This window comes from Solenopsis invicta, chromosome 9, assembly GCF_016802725.1.
Source record: "Solenopsis invicta isolate M01_SB chromosome 9, UNIL_Sinv_3.0, whole genome shotgun sequence".
NCBI classification, from domain to species: domain Eukaryota; kingdom Metazoa; phylum Arthropoda; class Insecta; order Hymenoptera; family Formicidae; genus Solenopsis; species Solenopsis invicta.
The window spans coordinates 2837093-2861921 of NC_052672.1; the positions used below are offsets into that span (position 1 = coordinate 2837093).

The following is a 24829-nucleotide window of genomic DNA, read 5'->3' on the forward strand; positions in this document are numbered from 1 at the left end:
GACTAAACACAACATTATTGTAAGAATTATTCAAAAAATCAAATAATTTTAGCTTAAACGAATGTATTTGATGCCTGTTTATCCTGTAACTAATTAATTCTATTTCTATAACCATTCTTATTATCTCTGAACATTTACTTATCTAACTGTTATTAGATTTTGTAAATTATTTATTCACACTTTTATAGTTTATAAAATTTATGATTAAAATCAGATGTCCAAGTGATTTCTCACGTCGGGCGACATGGAAAATCACATGGACATCCGAGTTCTATTCATAATTGTATTCAATTAAATATATCCCTACTTAGCGTGAACTAAAATAACTATGTAAAATACTATAAGCATCTAAACCGGGTTTCCCAAAGTATGTGACTATTGATGGATCAACTTTTGATAGATCACAAAAAATCTTCAGTGAGGGAATAAAAACCAAACTTAGAAATAAACTATAATTATCAATCTTCTTGTTTAATTCACATCAATGTCGAATTCACATCAAAGCTATCAACAGAAATAAGAAATAAGCGCGTTCTTCATATCATAATATCTCAGAGAAATAGTTTTACAAAACTATATTCTTTACACTATACTTAATACCTTAGAGAAATAATTTTACAAAACTATAACTTCAATAAAAAATGTAAAAATAAAAAGAGTATTGTAATATAAATAAAGTAATGTAAAAAGAATCAATTTACCACTCTTTCCATGCTTTTTCATGTCCACTAATAGAGGTAGATAAATCGTAAAATTTTGCCGTTTTAAAAAATAAGTTGCGGTCTACACAAATTTGAGAAATCCTGATCTAGACCATAATTTCCCAACAAGGCGTTATCGCTCACCGGTAGACGTTGAAATCTGGGAGAGAAACGTTGCTTGTTTTAGCCACAGTAAGGGGTATTGAGAAGTAGACAATAAGAACGTGCTAGAAAAATTTAATCGTCTAAACAAACACTTAAACATTCACTTGATTATACAAATACTACAGTTATGTATTTTTACAAAAATCAAATAATGTCAATCAAACATTTGTATGTTTATTCAAAGGAGGCGCTAGACAAATAAAAACTTTGAAAAAGAGACGATAAGCCAAAAAAGCTTAGGAAAGTATGATCTAGACACACTTATCTATTACAATAATAATTTCATAAAAATATTCATTATATATGCAGTTGCGTAGTCAGAAAGCAATCTGACGAAGATGAAAATAAAACGTAATCAAACATGAGAATCGAAAGAACTCGTAAATGAAGCACCTCAAATGTAAAAGGCAAAGAAACTCATTTAAATCAAATAAAACACCTCAAAAGGAATCAGAAACTCGACACATCTACGTTATTGATAAGTAATGTTAGCAAGGGGAGCCCCTGACCAGTATATCACTGATTTTAATAAAATTTTACGGGTATTTAATATTCACTCACATAGTTACTACAGTAAAGTCATAAGTTACGAAAATTAGATATTCTCGAGAAAATGACAATTAAATATTTTCAGCACCTGTAGTACCTACATTACAAAAGAACGATTATCGAGTCAACGGCGTAGTGTGGTGCGTTAGGATGTCGACTGCTACGCTCAAAAATCCAGGTTTGATTCCCGCGGATGACTTTTTTTATTTAAATGTTATATTTTTAAATGGTTATATATAATTTTTAAACCATTTTTAATTATTTAATATAAAATGTTATTTATTTTTAAATCAAAAAATTTAAAAATGCTCTTCAAAAAATAAATTAAAATTTCTCATAAACACAAAAAATATATTTGCAATAAAAAACTGTTACAATAACTGTTTTAGGAACGTCAAAATAAATATTTCCATATCGTTACACCTACAACGGTCTCTGGGTAAAACGGTTTTATTATTTTTTTTTTGTCTAGACCTTATTATTAACTTACATATAAAACTCCTTGTCTAACAGAAAATAATAACAAAACTGTTTTACTCGAAGATTGTTGTAGTTATAACGATTTATAGAAATATTTATTTTGATGTTCTTAAATCAGTCATTATAAATTTTTGTTACAAATATATTTTTTGTGTTCATAAAAAATTTTAATTTATTTAATAATAAAAGAGCATTTTTAAATTCCTGGATTTAAAAAAAAATAACATTTATATTAAATAATTAAAAACGGTTTAATCATACAATATGATAATTTAAAAATATAAGATTTAAATGAAAAAAGTCTCATCCGCATCGGAATCAAACCTGAGTAGCAGTCAACGTCCTAACGCACCACGCTACGCCACTGACTCGACAATTCGATTCTTAAGTCCATTCTGGTAACATCGTCAATTGATAGAATACATTTAAATTTGTTTGTAATTTTTTTTTATTTTTGCAATATACTTTAGACTTGTAGTTATAGCAATTTTAAAACACAGACGTCTGATCGTTTAAACGCTCCGGAATTGCCCAAAATTATCCGAACTCGAAGATGACGTCACGATTGTTGTTGCCGAAAGCGTATAGTATGTATGTCCATAGTACTCAATACAACTGTATACTCGATTTTTATTTAATTTGGCCTGTACATATCATAACAAATAAACATGAGCAAGTTGACTAGTTTATCGATTATGTTTTACCTTTGTGCAAACAAAAAGTGCACCCACTAAAATATTTGTGATAGTTCCACGCGAAGAAGCAACAAAAAAGTTGCGGTTTTGAGTCAATACTCGACGTCCAAATAAACCAACAAAATCGATTTACAAAGCTATTTTTATGACATGCTGTACAAATAATTCTTTTGTTAACATTTTCTAATTAAAAGTTGACATGGAAAATTACGTTCGTTTTTGTTTAATGGGTAGGCCTAAAAATTGTTTATCATAGTGTTATGCCCGTTCTTTGGCTGAGCTTGAGAAGCTGGCCGATTAGACAAAAGAAACGCGGCCGGCGTTTGTTCTGTTTCGGGACGCGGAGCTGTCTCGAGATATTAATAATAATTCCGCTACGAATTAATTGTATAAAGTTCCACGATTAAGGCTTGTGTTCTTTTCGTAAAGAGTGTTTATTTATTTTGTCTCACGTGTTCAAGTGTCCTTGCGCGAGTAAAGTGTGTACTTGTCTCGTCGAGTATAACAATATTTAATTAATTTATCATTTTTAATAAATTTGGAAAATAGTAAGCAACCATATAAACATTATTTACGATTAAATGAACTTATATTGCGGCTTTTGCATTCCTAACCTCAGAAACGTTGAATTTGTCACTTTCCTTAATAAACTCACAAACCATAAATGCGTCTATTTTAGGCAAATCTGTTAAGTCACTTTTAATAAAACCTGATTCTAAAATATTTGTCATATTTGACGCTACTTTTTGTTTAAAATTCGATGAAAAAAAAAAAAACTATCTCTCATAACAGAAGGCTTAAAGCGCTCGGAAAAGAAACAATTGGAAGTGGAAAACTATCGATAATAACTCAATAATATCTATCGATATCTGAACTTTAATCCGATATTTCGATAATTTCCTTTTACTATCGATATTATGTGATAGTTGCACAAAACATAACATGAGTGGGCCAACTTTATATATCGATATAGATATATTAAATATAATACACGTAAGTCGACAATATAATCTGATAGGATTTATTAAAGCTTTTGGTCTATAAAATAATATTATTTTAATATTTTAATATTAAAATAATATTAATTTTCTAGTACAATAAATTTATCATATAACTTCAGAAACGAGATATTTTTAAAACTATTTTATAATATGCATCTCTATGTGATTGTGATACATCGGCCATATGACAGTTTGATGTATATTTTTAAATGTCAAAATTACAAACTTATATTTTTTATGGAATATCAAAAAATATAGCAGTACGTAGCAAATAATTTATTAGATGTTTGATATATATACTCATCAGCATAAAGATTGCGATACCTTTTTTTTCGATAGTTTTTGAAATGCAGTCTACTCACCAGATAATTCTTACTTATGGAAACTATTGACGTTCATCTGCTCAACGAGCAAAGCTAAGTTCCAAAATCTATCGAAAAAAAGTATCGCAACCTTTTTCCTGGCGATTACATAATGTGCAATAAATTATTTATTACAAAATTCGTCAAATATGCGACAAACTGACATCTGACCAATATATTAACGTAGAAGTGAAAAATAATTTTTGGAATGTCTCGTTTCTAAGATTACATAATATATAATTTCACATCGGGAAAAAGATGAGCCTTAAATAATAATTTTAAAATTTTTGATATTACTATCGATATATCGATATTTATTTTAAAAAACTCGCGAAAATCGATAGTAACCACTTTCGATAGGTTTCCACCTCTAGAATCAACATCATGACGTTCATACCAATAACGTTGCTTGTTCATTCATTTGAATTTCTATGAATATTTGAACTTTATTATTAAATAAATATAAACAAATGAACTAATTATATTTAAATGAATTGTTATAATAGTACTTATATTTTGATAAATCTCAACTAAATTTATCAATTAAAATATTTACTTACAAATCCAATTGTTCTTTTGTAACAGTTCTATAAGTGATGCAAATATTTAATCATCATTTTCTCGAGAATGCCTAATTTTCGCAATTTACGGCTTTACAGCAATAAATGTGTGAGTGAATACTATATACCCATAAAATTTTATTAAAATCGATGATATACTGATCAAGGGCTCTCCTTATAAGTACAGATAGAAAAGCTTCGTACTCAAAATATAATAACAGTCAAAATCAATTGAACACACACTCCTATAACCATAGCTAAATTTATACATACATATAAAACCTTCAACTTTTTTATACTTAAAATATACTCACACAGGTTCACACATGCATGCACGCACAAACATGAGAGGAGATAATATGTAGGTAATATAATATGATGATAAAAATAAGACTAATTAATTACAGGATAAACGGGCATCGAATATATTCGTTTAAGCTAAAAATCATCCTATTGCAATAATTCTATTACAATAATAAAACATTTCCATACCAACCTAATGGACCTTTCCTTTTACTTAGTTCAAGTATTTATACATTTAAAACAATGTTAACGTCATCTGTTTTACCGACAAAAATACCATTTTTTTAAATAAGTTATACATCGTATTGGTTTTACTCATAATTATGGTTTTAATCATAATTCCTTGTACACATTAAAATACACATTATAATATATAAGCAGTGTTTCGCCATTATCTATATAAAATTATCTAGATAATCTTGATAACTTTGTCTTATCTTTATCTAGATTATTATAATGTATGCTATTTTCATCTTTATCATAGATAAAAAAATGTTATCTTCTTCAAATAATCCAAGATAATGTAAACAATAACAGAAATAAAATATTGTTATTAGCCTTAGTCTCCAAGTTACCATTTATCCTAACAAGAAAATTTTTCAAAGTAATAACAATAGTTGCGTTCCAAAATTCACTGCTAATACTAGAGCTGTTACTTTTGACTTACTTCAAAGATTCGAAGCTTCAAAGTTAACTTCGATATTTCAAAGTTTAAGGCATCTTCGAAGCTTCGAAGCTACGAAAAATACGTTTGTGCAAATTAAAAGATTAATACAATTACGATATATTATAGCATATTTTAAAAACTTGCATTAATAACATATATTCTAAAAAAATATATATTTCAGCTTGTTTTCAATCGCACCGTAACATTGAAAGAAGATTCGGGAATGGTGAAAAAATGTTTTTCAGGAAATAGAATAAACACAAAAATATTTCTTATTAAAACTATATCTTAATTTATAGTTAACTTTGAACGTCAAAGCTTCAAAATTTAAAGTACCTTCGAAGCTTCGAAGTTAACTTCGAACTTCGAAGATTTTAATACCGAAGTTTCGAATCTTTGAAGCTTCAAAATTCGAATGTCGAAGCTTTCGAAACAAATCACCAGCCCTAGCTAATACTAAAAATTTATAATATACGTAATACTGATTTTAATACTGATTTTAATACTAATTTTAATACTGACAGTATACATCAAAACGTAGTCCAGATTGCACAGATCAGTAGTAATACAATACAAAAATTGCTTCAAAATTATAAATTTAAAAACTTACAAAAAATTTTATCAGTCATTATATATTGTAAATTATATATTCCATATATTTTTTAAACTTTGATATTTATTTTATCAATTCCAAAGAGAAATATTTTTTGTTAGATTAAATTAAATTTGAAGAACTTTTGTTTCTAAGAAATAAAGATATAGAAACAAAAAATATAAATATATTGTTTCATATCCTAAATTCTTTTTCTTATTGTTAGTAGCAATATTATTTAAAAATTGAACTATACAAAACCATATATAATTTTATCTTTTATCTATAATATTAAAATTGAATCTCATCTTTCTCTTATTTTTATTACATTTATTGGGTTGTTCAAAAAATAATTTTGTTTTTTCTCAACAGAGGGCACCTTTACACTTAAGCCGCATAATATATTTTGACAACTGATAGCAAAGCTTGCTTGTAAAACAGTTCGATTGATTCTACGCAGTAGTTTTTGTTTGGTGTCCTATCAAATATGGAAAGTAAAAAGCAGCATTTTCGGCATATTTTACTTTTTTACTATCGAAAAAGTAAAAATGTTGTTCAAGCAAAAAAAAAATTATCCGATATGTATAGAGAAAATGTATTGACAGAACGCCAGTGCCAAAACTGGTTTGTAAAATTTCGATTAGGCAATTTTAATGTTGAAAATGCACCACGTTCTGGAAGGCCAGTTAAAGATAATGAAGACACAATAAAGGTATTAATTGATATAAACCGGCGAATAACAAATTGTGAGATCGCTGAAAGGTTAGGTTTATCAAATTCAACCGTTCATAATCATTTGAAACGCCTAGGTTTAATCTCAAAGCTCGACATATGAGTCTCTCATGTTCTTACGGAAAGAAATCTGTGCCGTTGACGTCTGTGATTTGCTTCTCAAACGTCAAGAAAATGACCCATTTTTGGAGCACATCATCACTGGGGAGAAGAAATGGGTTATCTACAACAATGTTAAACGCAAGAGATCATGGAGTAAAAAAGATGAACCGACTCAAAGCACTTCGAAAGCCGATATTAATCAAAAAAAGGTAATGCTATCTGTTCAGGGGGATTTAAAAAAAATCGTTTTTTTTAAACTTCTACCAGACAACACAACGATCAATTCTGAAGTGTATTGTCATCAGCTGGACAAATTGAATAATTCACTTACACAGAAAAGACCAGAATTGATCAATAAAAAAGGTCTTCCACCAAGATAATGCAAGACCTCATACAAGTTTAGTAACTCGTCAAAAGCTTTTACAGTTTGGATGGGATATATTGCCACACTCACTATATTCTCCAGATCTGGCACCTATACTTCAAATGAGAAAGTCAAAAATCATCTAGATCAGTTTTTTACCAGCAAAAAACAAAAATTTTATGAGCGTGGAATCATGCTACTGCCAGAAAGATGGCAAAAGGTATTGGACCAGAATGGACAATATATAATTCAATAAAATATTTATTCACTATAAGAAAATCGTCTTTCATTTTCATAAAAAAAAGCGAAATTACTTGCCAAACAACCTAATACGTGTAATTTATCTTACCTTTATCTAAATAATTTTAAGTTATTTAAGCGCACTATACTCTGATTTTTCAGAGTATAGTGAATCTATTTTTTTATAAAAAGAAAAAATATAAATTTCTTATTGATTTCTTATTCACCTTAATATGGCAAAGCTATAAATTCACGGAAATATTTATTTAAAAAAATTATCCTGGTTATGTGTAAAATAAAAACAGATCCAGGTATAAAATAAATAAATGAATATCATTAAATTTAATTGTTAGAATCACATTTAGAAATTTAATTTAAAAAAATATGTTTTACAAATAGCATATATGTGTACATTGCCTGTCAACGATTTGCGTAGTCCTGCAATAGCTGTAACTTGATCCTGATTTACCTAAACAGAGTCAATAATGCTGAATGCGTACGCACTTCGAAAAGTTGCACAGCAGAAAGGGCATATTGACAGTAGTACAGAATAATAAAAAAATAATAAATAATTCTTTATTTAAACAACTTAATAATAATTTATTAAAATAATCTAATTATTTATCTTCCCGTCTCGTTCTACATTATTTAACTATTTCTTTCAATCTATTGTCATATTTATACCTGGATAAATATATAAATTCAAAATATATGTTTCATAAGTTACATATAAATCTAGAGGATTATACAGATAAATCTAAAGAGAAGGTCCTAATTGCGCACAGGCCCAATTGGACACCACCAATCAAGTAATTTAATCTCACCCAACTAACGGAAATACTCTAGGCATCGGCCGCTATAATTGATGGTGTCCAATTGGGCTTATGCGCAATTGGAACCCTCTCTTTAAATTTATCTGTGTGTGTGTGTGTGTGTGTGTGTGCGTGTGCGTGTGTGTGTGTGTGTATATATATAAAATTCATGCAATTTTTAAAAAAAAGAAAAAATAAAGAATCAATTATTTATTATTTATCTTATTATTCTTTCTATTAAGCTGCGTGTCCATGTGTCCCTTCAGATGTGCGCTTTCCCAAAGTGCACGCGCATTCGCCATTATTGACTTTATCGATTCTGCTTGGGTAAATCAGGCTGATAAATATTAAGGCGACTGGATCAATGAATCGTTAATGGGCAATGTATATGCATCTCGATGTAGCAGTATGTAAGAATTGGTCAATAATATGTCAATTGTTTCATAAATCGTATGTATATTAAGACAATGCTGGAGTGATGGTGGAACTCACTCAACGTCGGTACTGCAAATTTTTCTTCGACGGAAAGTTGAGCTACTCGCAATCGCGCGCGTGGCACGAAGGGTAAAGAGAATAACGCTAAGGCCAGACGAACAGACTAGCGCTTTTTGTCAAACGCACTTATAAATACATTATCTATCATACATTATCTGTTCGTGTCTTCAACTTCAGCGCCATTTGATGCAAGATCTCTCAACTAGCACAGTACACACTTACTGCTCTGTTACTCTTCAAACTGAGTCCGCACGTCAATTTACACATGAAATTTTCAAATCATTATTTCCCTAAAGCTTCTAGACTCATTCTGAAAACACAGTATTGTTCTTTATTGTAATTTTGAGGGTATACCATGCTTATTTTATATGTACAAAGCCTCAAATTTCTATGCATAGTAAATGTTGATTAACAAGACTATATTTTTATAATTCTTTTTTCGTTTTTCAAATCAAATCGTAGCCTGCACCCTTCGTTATTGTCTATACTTTAATTCTGTAAAAGGATTTTCAGTAGAAAGGATTTTCAATAATATCTTCAATAAAAAGAACAGCTAATCCAAAAATATTCACGTATACAGACGACTCCAACATCGCCTTAAATCGAATTCAATCGGTAAAACTGATGACATCAACGCATTCCCTGAACTTACCACATAAAATACTTTTTAGTTTTAGTTCAATTATTTAACTCGTATAAAATATTTCAATTATAAAATACATGAACTGAAAAAATTTAATCAAACTAAAAAATTAGTTAAGTTAACAACTTTTTTCTCAGTGTGTAGTCCATACGTGTATATTGGAGGGATGCGTTTGGTGAGAATCAAGCAGACTCAAAACTAGCCAACACTGCGTTCAACATTACCACTATTAACTTGTTATTATCTTCGTGTTATGTTCTCAGATGACACTTAAAACGGGATTATAAACATCCGTGAAACATGATCTATCCAGTCGCACGTTATCGCATCGCACGTTTTATTCAGATAAAAAACAAAACCCAGAGAAAGGATAGAAGAAGAGAGAGATATGAGAACAAAAAGCAACGGTAGTCGCGGCAACTTGTTAAGAGTTATCGTTTTACCGTGGTGACACCAAGAATCAAGTATAAGATTATACCCCACAAAAAACCAACCAAAAAGAAAATAAGAAAATACGGCCTGCGCGTATATACACAAAACTGGCATTCATTCTCGCGCAGTGCATAATGAAAAAAGATCAACGTTCGAGAGCAAAATAACACCGCGTGTCCTTATATCCCTCTGTTACCACCCCTCGCGCGAAAAAGCGAGGAAAGGCAAGAGGGAGGGACAAAAATTTTTCTTTTAAATGGATGAATAGATACTTACATTGTAATTAGTATTGGGATTGGAATGGTCAGTAGAGAGCCCTGCCCTTCGAGTTAGAGCTCCCGCGTGTCCCACAACACACAACATAATCCTGAATTAGTCACGCTGACATTCGTATAATTGACGTTTAATAGAGAACACACGTGAAAAACAGAGACATTGTGTGATCCTACAATCCTACCAATCGTAACATAAAGCGTTGCCGTATAAGCCATATTTCTTTTTTAATTTTATATACAATACTGGTGCCTAATAGAAAAATTTTAATAAAATCTTAATGAAATTTTAATGAAATTTTGATAATATTTAAGTTTCAGACATTTTAACCAATGATTTCATCAAATTTTCATCAAAAATGCATTAGTTTCATTAAAATGTCACTAACTCGTCAATATAGAGTATCTGCAACTTTTCATTGCAATTTTATAAAAAATTTATTACAAAATTTCAATAAAATGTCATTAATTCATCATATTACCAGATCCCTAACATTCTGCTATATAAACACTGCGTGGTTATTTAATATCCGCAAATTACTAGATGGCACTAGCAACCATGGGCCAAATCAACTGTTGTCTCTATATTTCTATGGTTTGTTTGCTCCGCACTGTTTTTACACAAAAAAAAAATAGTAATAAGGAGTAACTAAAAGTAATAATTAGAAGTGTAAGAGTAAAAAGATGTTAAATTTTCATAGAAGTTTAATACTTTTATAAACTTTATAAAAATGTTATCTTTTGTTTAACTTTCACACTTCTAATCACTACAATGTATAGCTCATCTATTCATTTTAAGATCAAAATGAATTCATCAAACAGATAGGTTTACTTGTTTCACAGTTATAAACAAATAACACTTTTCTGTCAAACGCCATATATACCTATTGCAAACCTACATAATATAGTCAAATGGTAAAATATATACAATTATATACTGTTTAGAAACTCAATCAATATATACGATGTTGGATCAATCACTCTATCCTTATTAGATATATCGGTATGTACAGTACATGCATAAGGTGGTCATTAAGTACTCTAAAAGCTTTTCAGGAATAATTCTTCATACTAAATCAAGACAAAAACTTCATATCACTATATGAAACAGCTTGTAAGAGGTACCCGCAACCTGCGGGTCATCAATTTTGATAAAATTTTAAGGGTGTATAGTATTCACTTAATCCTTTACTGTAGTAAAGCCGTAAGTTGCGGAAGTTAGGCATTTTTGAGAAAATGATGATTAAAGGTTTCCAGCACCTATAATATCGTTACAAAAAAACGATTGTCGAGCCAGCGGCATAGCGTGGGGCATTAGCACACTGACTGCTACTCTTAGGGTCCCAGGTTGAATTCCCGCGGATGACTTTTCTTCATTTAAATCTTATATTTTTAAATTGTTGTATATATAATTTTTAAACCGTTTTTAATTATTTAATATAACATGTTATTTTTTTAAATCAAGGAATTTGAAAATGCTCTTCTATTATTAATTGAATTAAAATTTCTCATAAACACAAAAAATATATTTGCAATAAAAACTTATAATAACTGTTTTAAGAACCAGTATGTTTTAATTGTTTTTACAATAAGTAGCAGTCTAAAAGTTGTAAACCTATTGTAAATTTTGTTGCAAATATATTTTTTGTTTTTATTTTTTAAGCCTTCTATTCTTCTTGTGTTTTATATTTTGTGTTCATAAGGAATTTTAATTTAAATAATAATAGAAAAGCATTTTTTAATTTCTCATTTTTTTTAACAACATTTTATATTAAATAATTAAAAACAGTTTGAACATTATATATAACAATTTAAAAATATAAGATTTAAATGAAAAAAGTTTCATCCGCGAGGATCGAACTTGGGACCCCAAGCGTAGCAGTCAACGTGCTAATGTCCCACGCTACACCGCTGACTCAACAATCGTTCTTCTGTAACGGTACTATAAGTACTGGAAATACAATTTAATCGTCATTTTCTCAAAAATGCGTAATATCCATAACTTACGGCTTAACGGGATAAAAGTTTGAGTGAATACAACACACCCATAAAATTTTATTAAAATCGGTGACCCGCACGTCGCGGATTTCCTTTACTAGTTTCAAAAATACTTGAGTCTTCTAATTTAATAAAAAAATAATATATGGCTTTAAAAGATGAACCTTTATTTCCTTCAAATATACACAAAATTTCATCAAAACAACCCAAGGTTATTAATTTCAGAAAATAAAAAAAAAGAATTTTTTCTTTAACTTTGACACCTTGCATCTTTAAAACTAACAATAATCTCTTAAACATATAATCATATAAAGATTTCGTCTTAAATTAATGTAAAAAATCGTCCCTTAAAATCTTTTAGAGTACTAATCACCTGTAAATGATCGGACGACAGTTTGCCACGCAGACATTGAGTAGCCACTCGAAACTATAATGTATAGTGGTGTACAGTCTCATTGCAGAATCTTACACAATTTTTTTGTTATAATTTCATTAAAAATATATAACAATTTTGAAATGTTAATTCGTCAACACAAAGTATCTACAATTTTTCGTTGCAATCATTTCATCAAAAATAATTTCAATAAAATGTCGTTAATTTGTCAGAATATCTCTACATATTTTTGTTGCGTTTTCATCACAAATTTATTACAATTTCAATAGAATTTCCTTTTTTATTAGAATTTCATTACTTTTTCATTGAATTCTCATTAAAATGTCATCTGTTTTTCATTATACGCAGAAAATAATCTCAGCAAAATTAATTAAAATTTCATGGTATATTTATTAAAATTTCATAAAATTTAATAAAACGAGTTCGGCGAAATTTCGAATTCGTCGAAATTTTATCAAACATTAAAATTTGTCTATCAGAAATTTCTCGATTCCACTACGCTATTCACGATTTTTACATATGAACGGGAAATGGGTCAACAAGTGCTTGTATATGCAATTCATATATTTGAAATACTTTATACTGCGATGTAGTCGACACCATAAGCCGTAGCCGAGAAACATATCCAAAATCAAGGAGAAACGGAAAAAAGCTCTACGCAACTCGCGAAGAACTGCTTTGTTCTCACAAGAAAAAAAAATACAAAACCGCGAAAGAAATACAAAGAACTTGTTTAAGAGAAATAGAAGCTGCCGTCTATAATTTTGTACAGTAATGAATCGGGTGTGTGCGCGATTCGTTGAATCGTAAAGATTTCTTTAATATCGCCCCCGATCTAAATCCAAAATCCAGGAGACGCAAATAAAGAAATAGAGCGTAACTTGGAGAGCGATATTTCTGGACCGTTACTAGACTATGTTACTGGTAACTTTCTCTCTCTTTCTCTCTCTCTCTCTTTCAAGTTTTTTTACCAGAGTACAGAATATACGAAGGTTGCCCAAAAAGAAATGCCCTACATTTTTTTTCTCAAAAACTATTCTACAAAAATGATGTTTACACATATGAAAAAATGATGTTTTATCTACTAACTCTATTTTTCTACATAATCTCCTTCAAGTTCTACTGACTTACTCCAGTAATTCAATAGGGCATGTATGCCCTGTCGGTACCAGTCCTCGCTTTGGTTACGGAGCCAGGTTTTCACTGATCTAGCTCATTCAAACTTTCACTTAGTCGGGTCACTAAATTTAAGGATAGCATTCGTGGAAAACATGTTGAAGACGTTAAAGAGGTGATTAGTGCAGTGAAAACCTGGGCTCCATAACCAGAACGAGGACTGGTACCGACAGGACATATACGCTCTTAGTGAATCGCTGAAGAAAGGCAGCAAAACTTGAAGAAGATTATGTGGAAAAATAGAGTGAGTAGATAAAACATCATTCTTTCATATGTTATAATTCCATTTTTGTAGAATAAATAGTTTTTAAGAAAAAAAATGTGGGGCATTACTTTTCGGGCAACCCTTGTATGATGACTTCAAATCGAATTAAAATAGTTTCCTATAAAATGTCTGTTAAAGTCAAACTCGGGACTCCTCCATTTTTTGCTTACAGCATCGTACAATAAATGTAAGACAATCGTTTTACACGACTTCTATTCATAAACAATAATGTAGTAATAATATTTTGTTTATGCACATAAAAAGAAAACAAAAAAAATACAAAATAAATAAATACCGTCAAGATCTATTTACCAATTGCTAAAGTTCATAATGAAAAGTGAGAATGCAAAACCTAAAAAAACGAAACAACAAGATTGATACGTATAGTCAACAAAATGCATTTTTTTGGCTATCACGGACAATTAACAAGACATTGACACAAAGCACAAGCCGTCCCCTGTGCAAACCCTCAAACTTAAATGTGTGTATATGTGAGTGTGTGTGCGCGCGTGTTATGTAAATCACGCGCGGTTTAGTTGATTCGGCATAATCCAAAAGTATACAAGCGTCGAATGAGCTTGTATCATTACTGTCGTTGTCACTAATCTGTTTCTAAGGCAAGGTAAAGAAAAGTATGTAAATCAAGTCACATGTTTGCGGGTAAACACAGTATCATACGCGCTACGTACCTATTTTGCGACGTATGCTCAGAATAATCGATGATAATCGTATATAGAAATATTTCGACCCAATTGCACAAAAAAAAAGCATTTCGGTTACAGTCCGATAACACGGAGAAAGGAAAGCATTCTCATTTGCTACTGAACAAAATAATAATCATTCTCAAGATCACGATTGATCATTACGTCAATGATGTACGTTTCACATCGCTCACAAGACTCACGCCTCAATGAGACAAAAAAAATATATAAAAATATATATGAAAATAAATAAATAAATAAATAAAAATACATACACACACGCACACATTTTATACATATACAGGGTGGCAGAAAATAAATTCCTATGCTCTCGTGGGTTGATAGAGCAAGTCATACTGAGAAGAAAAATCCTTTACTATTTTTCTTTATTCGTAATAGTTACCGAAATCAAAATTAGTAAAGTTCGAGACGTACGTGTGCGGCTTTGCTTGTGTGGCAGCAGAACAACAGCGCGCTGGCCGGTACACAATGCTACTTCTCTCTCTTTACCGTGCCGCCACCCGCGACTGCCTCTAGCTTTACTAATTTTTATCTCGGTAACTATTGAAAATAATAAAAAATGATAAAAACACTTTTCTTCTAGTATGACTTGCTCTATCAACCCACGAGTGCATGGAAGGTTATTTTCTGACACCCTGTATATACAGGGTGAGCGATAATAGTTGGAACAACTATTTACCATAAAAGAAGTCTTACTGATTTCAATCCATATAAATGCATGGAGTGCAGTCATCTCTTATGGTAAATAGTTGTTACAACCATTATGGATCATTCTGTATGTGTGTACGTGTATGTATGTATGTATGTATGTATGTATGTATGTATGTATGTATGTATGTATGTATGTATGTATGTATGTATGTATGTATATATATATATATATATATATATATATATATATTTATACACATACATACACACATACACATAGGGTGTCAGAAAATAACCTTCCATACTCTTGTGGGTTGATAGAACAAGTCATACTGAGAAGAAACATCCTTTACCATTTTTCATTATTCGCAATAGTTACCGAGATAAAAATGAGTAAAACTACAGGCAGTTGCGAGTAGCAGCGCGGTAAGGAGAGAGAAGCAGCATCTACCGGCCAGCGCGCTGGCGCTCGGCCGCCACACACGCGAAGCCGCGCACGTACGTGTCTCGAACTTTACTAATTTTTATTTCGGTAACTATTGCAAATAATGAAAAATGGTAAAGGACTTTTCTCCTCAGTATGACTTGCTCTGTCAACCCACGGAAGGTGGATTATTTTCTTACACCCTCTGTGTGTGTGTGTGTGTGTGTGTGTGTGTGTGTGTGTGTGTGTGTGTGTGTGTGTGTGTGTGTGTGTGTGTGCGCGCGCGCGCGCGCGCGCGCGCTGTGTATGTGTGTATATAATACACACATAAGCATATATACAGGGTGATTCTTAATAAATGTATCCACTTTTTACCATAGGGACACGTATTTGTAATTTCTAATATAATATGTTAAAAATACATATCCGTCGTTAAATCGCTCCTATGGTAAAATGTGGGTACAACCATTAAGAATCACCCTATACACACATACACACATACACACGCACGCACGCACGTACATACATACACACAACCAAACATATTTCGCATAAAGTGGAAATAGAGTAGTAGAAAGAGTAATGCATGCGCACACTCGCTCAGCCATTGTCACATATTAAAAGTGGACTCAGATCAAGCAAGAAGAGTGAACAAACGAACGAACGAATAAACTTGCTTTAATGATATTGATATTAATATAATTCAAATTTATATTATCAAATACATTCCATTTCTCGTATATCAAAAGAAAGACTGTTGTTACTCTCGTCCATGTTCGTTCCTAAATGTATCACTCGTAATGGTCCTTGCTAATTTGAACTCATTTTAGATACGCACAAGCGTACTTCTGTCAAACGTAAAACTATTAACTTCCAGTTAATTCCAGGCAAATTCCCATCGATAACACTAATTTTCTTTCCATTTCACTCTGGATCGACTCGTGACTATACAGCACAGTATTTTGCAGCAACATTGCAATCTTGCATATTGCAATGCAACATTTCAGATTTTTAAAATATAGATATGATTTAGTAATGTAACATTGTTAAAATATAGATATAATTTTAGTAATGTTACAATATGAACACATTATGTAAATAAACTATTGAGATTTTATGTAGAAAACCGAAGCTATGCAAAAATTTAAACTCTCAAAAAGATACTTGTAACAATATGTGTATTTTCATTTTTTATATAATTAAAAAATTATGTGTATGTGTGGGCGTGCGCGTGTTTTAAAATTCATTTAATATATTTGATAAATATTAATTGGGTTTTTCAAATAAAAAGCAAACATAAGATTAACAAGTTCATGTCAGTTACAGCAGTTCTTGCTGAATAACAATTAGTGCTGAATAATAATTTTTACAATTTCTAGTTTATTCAAATTGAGCGTCGCATATTCATCGGACTTAAGACACAGTTATGAAGCGTAGAAAGAATACGTAATATTAATGCTTTAGAAGCATCTATAAAATCCTCCCTGAAAAAACTGTACGGAATTTTAATGCAAAAAAAATAACATCTTAATTAGGACTTGAACCCGGATACAAGAACACATACTTTTAAAAATAATCCTCATATCAAAAGTATGTCACCCACGTGAACTATGTAAGTTTATTCAAAAAATATCAAGAAACACCAGTTACAAAAGTTGAAAAAAAATTTAAATTATCTTACACATATTTTGAACATTGCCTTCTAGATATGAAGTATGCGTAACAAAATAACATTAATATTATATATTACCAATTATACCTATATCTAAAAAAATTCTAAATTACTCTATAATGTTTCATGTCTTTTCTAAATATTAATGTGTACGAGTACATTTTCTAATTTATCAAGCTTATAAACAATTGAGTCACAAGAATCTTGCATTCCATTTAAACATAAGTGATTAGTCACGTGGAGCAATTTTTTAAAATATTTGATTTTAGTAATTAATAAAATTTTCCGAACCAAATTGCAATTTAATTTTATAATTTTGTATTTACACTAAAGCTTTAATATTAAATGCGATTCTAAGGTATTCTCAAAATTACAACGTTATTTAAATTATGAACAATGTGTAAGACATATACACAAATGCCAAAATTAAAAATTAATTGTATATAAATTTGCAATTAAGTTATTAATAATAAATTAATACGTATTGTAGCACATTTTACATAATAGATATATCATAAAAGTTATTAAGTATGAGATGTCTAATTTCCTTAAGTATCAAGTTTTAGAATTAATATCTCTAACATTTCACTTTGACAGTTCTTCGTTTTTCTTATTGTAAGGGTACATCATCACTCTTTCAAACGCAGATTTCAATTATCTTTCGAATTGTATTTTTCAGATAAATTTTCGTGAAATCATAAATAAGTAAAAAAAATCGTAAGGCGATGTGGGGTAAAGACGGGTTTTTGTTTGCCTCCATAGAAGTGTCAAAAAATTAAATTTTTGAACAATCAATGGTTGTTTTTACTAGAGAACAAAAAAAACTAACTTTCTATAATTGCAAATTTTCAAAGTTTTCATTTTAAGTTGTATTTTTATTTTATTTTTTTTTATGAAAAATTTTGGACTTTTAAAAAATGGTGGGGTAGAGACACCAAAAAAATTCAGTCAAAACAACCATAAAAATCAACTTAAGACGACTTCTATATTTAATCAACACTTCTAAATAATGAATAATTAAAAATAGAGCAATAAAATTCTTCCCTCTCTCTATAATATAGCATTTACTTATAAGCGTTATACTTATAATTCTTTAATGGTTCGCAGCTAGTCACATTATAGTAATATTTAATATTAAATTTTCTCCGTGTGTGAATAACAATATTCAAAATAATTAATAAAATTACTTGATTTTATTAATTATTTTATATGCATTAATCCTTCAAGAAAACATAAAAAAACCTACTTTACCCCACAACGTTATTTGCACGCATCTTTCATTATCGAAACTAGATTAAGTTTCTACATTTTTTTTTATTTAGAAAAATAATAGAAAAACAATAACTGCACATAACTTTCCTTTGTTGAACACTTAAAAAACTTGCTTAAATCACGAGTATTATGAACACAAAAAAAATTTTATGAAAATAACTTTTAAGGTCAGTCTCATACAACAAAATGTTTGTTGCACAAACTCCAATGGCTAATTGAAACATGAGCTGTCATGATAAGCAACAGATAACAGTTTTTCGTTTTGTTCTAAACTCACTACTACATACAAATTTTGATGGTGTCCCACTTTACCCCACACCACCCTATTATTTTCAAATATGAGTCCCGCCGTAGAACCAATACCGCGCAAAATATCAATGACGTGTTTGGCAAAGATGTGGTTAATGAACGCATAGTACGTCGATTTAAGAAGTTCTGTTCTGGAGATTTTAATCTTGAAAATGATCCACGTGAACAACCTAAGATCAAGATGGATAATTAGCTAAAAGTTATAGTGAAAGCGAATACATCTCAAAGTACGCGTGAATTAACAGTAAAGTTTGAAATTAATATTCCAGCAATATTGAATCGTTTAAAACAAATAAGCATAATAAAAAAGCTAGTTAGATGGAATTCGCATGAATTAAATAAGTGTCAGAAAAGAAATCGTCTCGGAGCTTGCCTTTCTTTACTGTTACTACATAAAGACAAACCATTTCTACATCATATTGTTACGTATGAATTCTTTTCGACAATTACAAGTGTTTAGCATAATGATTAGATAAAGATAAAGTACCAAAACACAGTCCAAAACCAAATATTCATAAAAAAAATTAATGGTGTCTGTTAAACATTTTAGTGTTTTAAATCTAAAAACTGTTTAAAACTAAAACATCTTTAAGTATTTAAAAATAAAAACAAAAATAAAAATTTAGATGTTTCACAATTAAATACTTTTTGAAATGATAGTGTATTGTAATGATTCTAAAAGCTGACATTTTATCATTATTGCAATATTACAGCAAGTTTTTGCAACGTTTTAGAAATGTTGCGATGTTGCAATAAAATATTTCTGTAATGTTTCTGCAATCTTTCTGTGCTGTATGAGAAATATGTCACACATATTTCTGACATTTATCGAAAGAGACAAAGCGTACGTGAGTGCGCGCATAAAAGATTGATATAGAAGATAGGAGATATATAGGTACATAGACGGACGTATGAATCTGACCTCCTCGCTGGTTGACTTGTCCTGCCGTTGACCTGGTGAAGAAGTCAAGAGATCCGGTAAGACCGAGCTGGGCCGTGAACCTGGAGACGAATCCGATCTCTGGAAATCACCGCCACCTCCGCCTCTCGAACGGTCACCACTCTCGCGATTCTGCAAATCAGCAAATTTCTATTTAAAAAAGGTGGCAATCAGTCAAAATCACCAACAAATAAAAGAAAAAGTGGAAGTAGAGAGAAGACACTTGATCGAAATCTGAATTCGTTTGTTTTATTGATTATGATTAATTTTATTGATCATTTCTCCTATAAAATTCCCTCTTTTGTTTTCCAATCCTGTTTCATAGCTTTCCACATGCATACTAGTAAAAGAATTGCTTAATTTTAAGATATTAAAATGTTTTACTTTTATCTACATTTTTTAAATACTTAAAAATGTTTAAAGTTTAAACAGTATTTAGAATTAAAACATTTAAAAATGTTTCAGCTTTAAACATTTTATTGTTTTAAATCTAAACACTATTTAAAACTAAAATACTTTTAAGTATTTAAACACAGACAAAAAAAATTTTAATAACTTACAATTAAACACTTCTTTTATAAGTGCAGAATTGATACAAAATTATTTTCCTCATTTTATCAATTTTATTTTCCTTATTTCATCTAATTCAGATCTCGAAATTGATATAGACAATATAGACATAATAAGGTAAGAAGCTAATTGGAAAGATAGAATAATTAAATCAAAGTTAATATCGTGAAGCAAGAATCAAACATTGATCATCAACGAAGTAGTAATGCCAGTAAATAGAATAAAATTATGAAAGCGCGGATTATGTCACGAAAAAGAAAAAAAACAAGCAAAGACAATAAGAGAGTGAAGACTAAGCATGAAAAGAAGTACGAAACAACAGATAAAGAAAAAGAATATGAAATGAAGTGATGAAAACAACATTGAAGAACTTATTTCAACGATCTAAAGCGATTACAAATTATTAATTTTTTCTAACAAATACGCAACAAATTATACAACTTGGTATTATTGTATGATCAATATATGATATAATGTGCAGAATATGTTAAAAGAAAACGCAGTCCAATGTTAGGCAAAATTTAATCAATTTATGATTGCGACTAAAAATTTAAATAATTAAAATTTTTAATTGCTTTGAAATAAATCTTAGACATTAATAAATTAAATTTTTAATTATTAAAATAAATTGTTATAATTATTGTAATTGTGATTAATTCAATCGACCGATTGATTGAAAATAATTTACTACTATTAATTAAAACAATTATTAATTATTAATCATTAGTTTTATAATCACTGATTTATAGTAATGATATTCCAAGTATAAATTGGGAATAGAATACATTAAACCAATATTAAATCCTAGCAAGATACTAAAAAATAAATTTCATATTTCAGTACTGGACCAGCATTAAATAACTAGTCCAATATACGAATCGATTTTAAGTAGTACTGGTTCAATTTACTGCCGATAGATTTCCTGTATATACCATGACCGTATCAAAATTGATGAAAAGAATACGTAGAGTATCGATATTGAACCAGTATACTGCCAGTAGATATTCAATACCATGTCTGTACTGAAATCAAAAGATTGTCTCCTAGTGCATAGCAGTGGTTGCTAAAGAGACGTGCAGCTCAATTCTTTTTCGTAGAAATATCATGTAATACATTATCAGTATCGTAACCGCGTAAGGTTCAACATATACTACCTCGTGTTAGAGCACAAATTCCTAGAATCTACACACTAGAGAATCGTAATATTAAGAATCAATATCAATTTTTGGTACAATATTATTACTGTTATAGTATTAAGAACCTGTCTCAATATTTGCTACTGTTGCAATAAAAAATTAGTACCGCCTTTTAATATAGCACTAAAAAATATTATTATTACAGTATTAGGAATCAATATTGATATTTGATTGCAATATAGAGAATCAATATAAATTTTTGATATTGCTATAAAAGACATTACTACTATCTTGTACTGTAAATCTGTATTTCAAATCTTGGTTCATTGCTATCATTTCAGTACTCCACCAGTACTATATCAGTATCAATAATTAGTACCACTCGACAATAAAAATTGGTATTGGACTAATACCGGTATTCAATTCCAACTTGACTGAATAACATTGATTAATATAATAAATAAAATAACTTCTTGATTAACATCAACTTGAATATCTTTTCAATTTGACAAATAAATACATTCTTTAAATTCGTAATTATTCGTAAAAATTATGGATATAATTTTTAAAATTAATTAAAAATTATGATTAAAATTTGATAACGATTAATATTCCAGTTTACAAAAAAGGTTTTATGAGAGAGCATATAAAAACTGTTTCTATATTTTTTAACGCTAATTTCGAATCTGTCATCGAAATATTTCCATCAAGGGATTAAGTTTTTAAGATAAACAAAGATTTTTTCCAACATATATAAAGAATGTCTTTTTTTATTAAAATTAGGAAACCAATCAGAAATAATTTTTTCTGGTGGCATTTAAATGCCTCAAAATGTTAAAATTTTTTCTTTTCTTACATTAAAATTAATATAAAACAAGTGTTATTATTTTTTAATCAAAGTGTTTGATTAATTTCAATAATTAAATAAATCATAATTATACTATTATTAATTTTTAATCAATTACTTTAATCGGAAACTTAATGGATTAATTAAATAAAATTGTTTGACAATTAATTTCATTAATTAATTACATAAATCATGATTATATAATATATTTCAACTTTTGATGTCCATTTTCACCAATGCAAAATAACTTTGATCTCGGTTTAACTTTTTATCCTTTTCTAGTTCTAAAAATTAAAAAAAGATAAAGAGTAAGTAAATCAAAGTTAATCTACATTGGTAGAAACGGACATTAGTCAATTATTTTAGTAAACAAATAAATTGATTAATAAATACCCAACATTGACGCAATCATGCAAACTATCAATTAGTTATGAATCATATCCAATTGCTTCTTAAACTTATCCCATTTATAAATGTTAAATCATTAATTCTGAATGAACATTCAACAGTTCGTTTATTATGACGAGGGACTCCAGTATCCTTCATTATTCTAAAGCTTATTACGCTAATTACGCTAATTTCAATAAAAAATGTGAATACATAATCTCGGCAGGATTTACAATGAAGCACAATCGTTAACACTAAGAAAAATACAAACCAATGATAAGCAAAAAAAAATAAATAAATAAAACATTAATAGGAGAGACTGGGGCAAATCGTTAGACGGGATAATTCGATAAATGGAAATATCTTTTTATGAATACATATTAAAAATTTATTTTAAATACTGTAAATGTCCTATGTAACAATGTTGCTAACAAAGTTTTGTTAACAATGATGTTATATTGAAGTCGTAGTAGTGAAAAATGTGTTTTGCGACAGTCAAAGTAATTTCTGATAGTCAGCATTGCTTCAAAATTTAAGTAAGATAAATAAGGTTCTTTTTGAAAACTTTGAATGTATTGTGTCCAGTTGAATGTATTTGATGAAACATTTCGTGTTTACTTTTTGCTGTGTGATGTCTATTTTTGTCAATTATGCGTAATAATGCGCACAGTTGATGTCAGGGATATTCGTAATACCGAACACCGGGGTTATTCGTTAATACTGATTGCAGCGTCTATGGGTAACCCTAACCAACGTTGCCGGCGAAAGGCGTAATCACACTACAGGTTGCGAGCTCGGTTGCAGTTGAAGTTACGGTTAACAGTTTAAGGTTGATCAATCACACTACATACAGGTTGCGAGCTCGGTTGCGATTAGGGTTACAGTTCAGTTTTTTTTTTTTTTTAACGTTGATCAATCACACTAGAGGCAATAATTCTTGATTAACCAAGCTAGTACGTAAACAAAGTAGAACCACAAGACAATTAGGTTATATAAGGTGCGAAGCAAACGAAGCAGTACGCAGTTAAGTTAGGTTATAATTTAGACTTGTGATTCTCGCAATCTTATTGGCTACTGTTACAATCTCAAGCTTGAAAAATAGACTCGGGTCTAAATTGTAACCTGCAACTTAACCGGCAAACTGCTTCTCTCTGATTGATTGATTTCCAACACTCAACAGTAACCCCAACCGAGCTCGCAACCTGTAGTGTGATTACGGCTTTATGATCGTCTACGTTACGCAGAGCTAAAGCATCGAGATAAACTGAAGTTCTTCATTGATTTAGTTCAAACTTGGTAATATTGTGTATTTTAGTACATAAAACATGAATATGAATAAAAAATCATCGCTTTTAAACAGATAAAAAGTTATAAAGCGTTAAAAAATAACACAGGGTTAGGAAATCTGTCACACTAATGACATAAAAGGACATGTGTATGTTTGCATTCTTTTTGTATACCTATATCCTTTTTTAAATAAAAGAAAGTCTTAACAACAGCTTTTTTACAGTCTTTCAACTTAAAACACAAATTTCAGGATATTCCCGGGCTAGTTACAAAATACCTCGGGCTTGGGGCTATTCGTAATTCTTGGCATTGAAGTACATATAAAACATTCTTATATGTACTTCAAAACAAGTACATTTTCATGTTCTATCTATACCGCATTGTGAAGGGAAAGGTTCAACCTTTTAAACCGTCCCATGTTTTTTTTATGAATATAGGACTCAGAAGACACAAAAGACAAAAAGGTCTAACAAATAGCCCCGGTCTCCCCTATACAATAAGTAATACATTATCATCTGCTGTGCTTCATAGCAACTATACTTATACTAATTAAGCTAATAAAATTAATGCAATTATTGCTTTCAATTTGAACATCGTACGTTAAGAATGTTT

The 24829-nt window shown here is 29.8% G+C and overlaps 1 protein-coding gene across 15 annotated transcripts in view; it reads right to left on the reverse strand.

The window, feature by feature from the left end:
* LOC105202593 (serine/threonine-protein kinase mig-15) overlaps positions 1–24829 on the reverse strand; it is a 172735-nt gene that overhangs the window by 12225 nt on the left and 135681 nt on the right. For all 15 annotated transcript variants that reach the window (XM_039453405.1, XM_039453404.1, XM_039453399.1 and 12 more), the window contains one exon: positions 19973–20122. In XM_039453405.1, coding sequence (XP_039309339.1) covers positions 19973–20122 — 150 coding nt within the window. The remainder of the gene's footprint in view (positions 1–19972; positions 20123–24829) is intronic.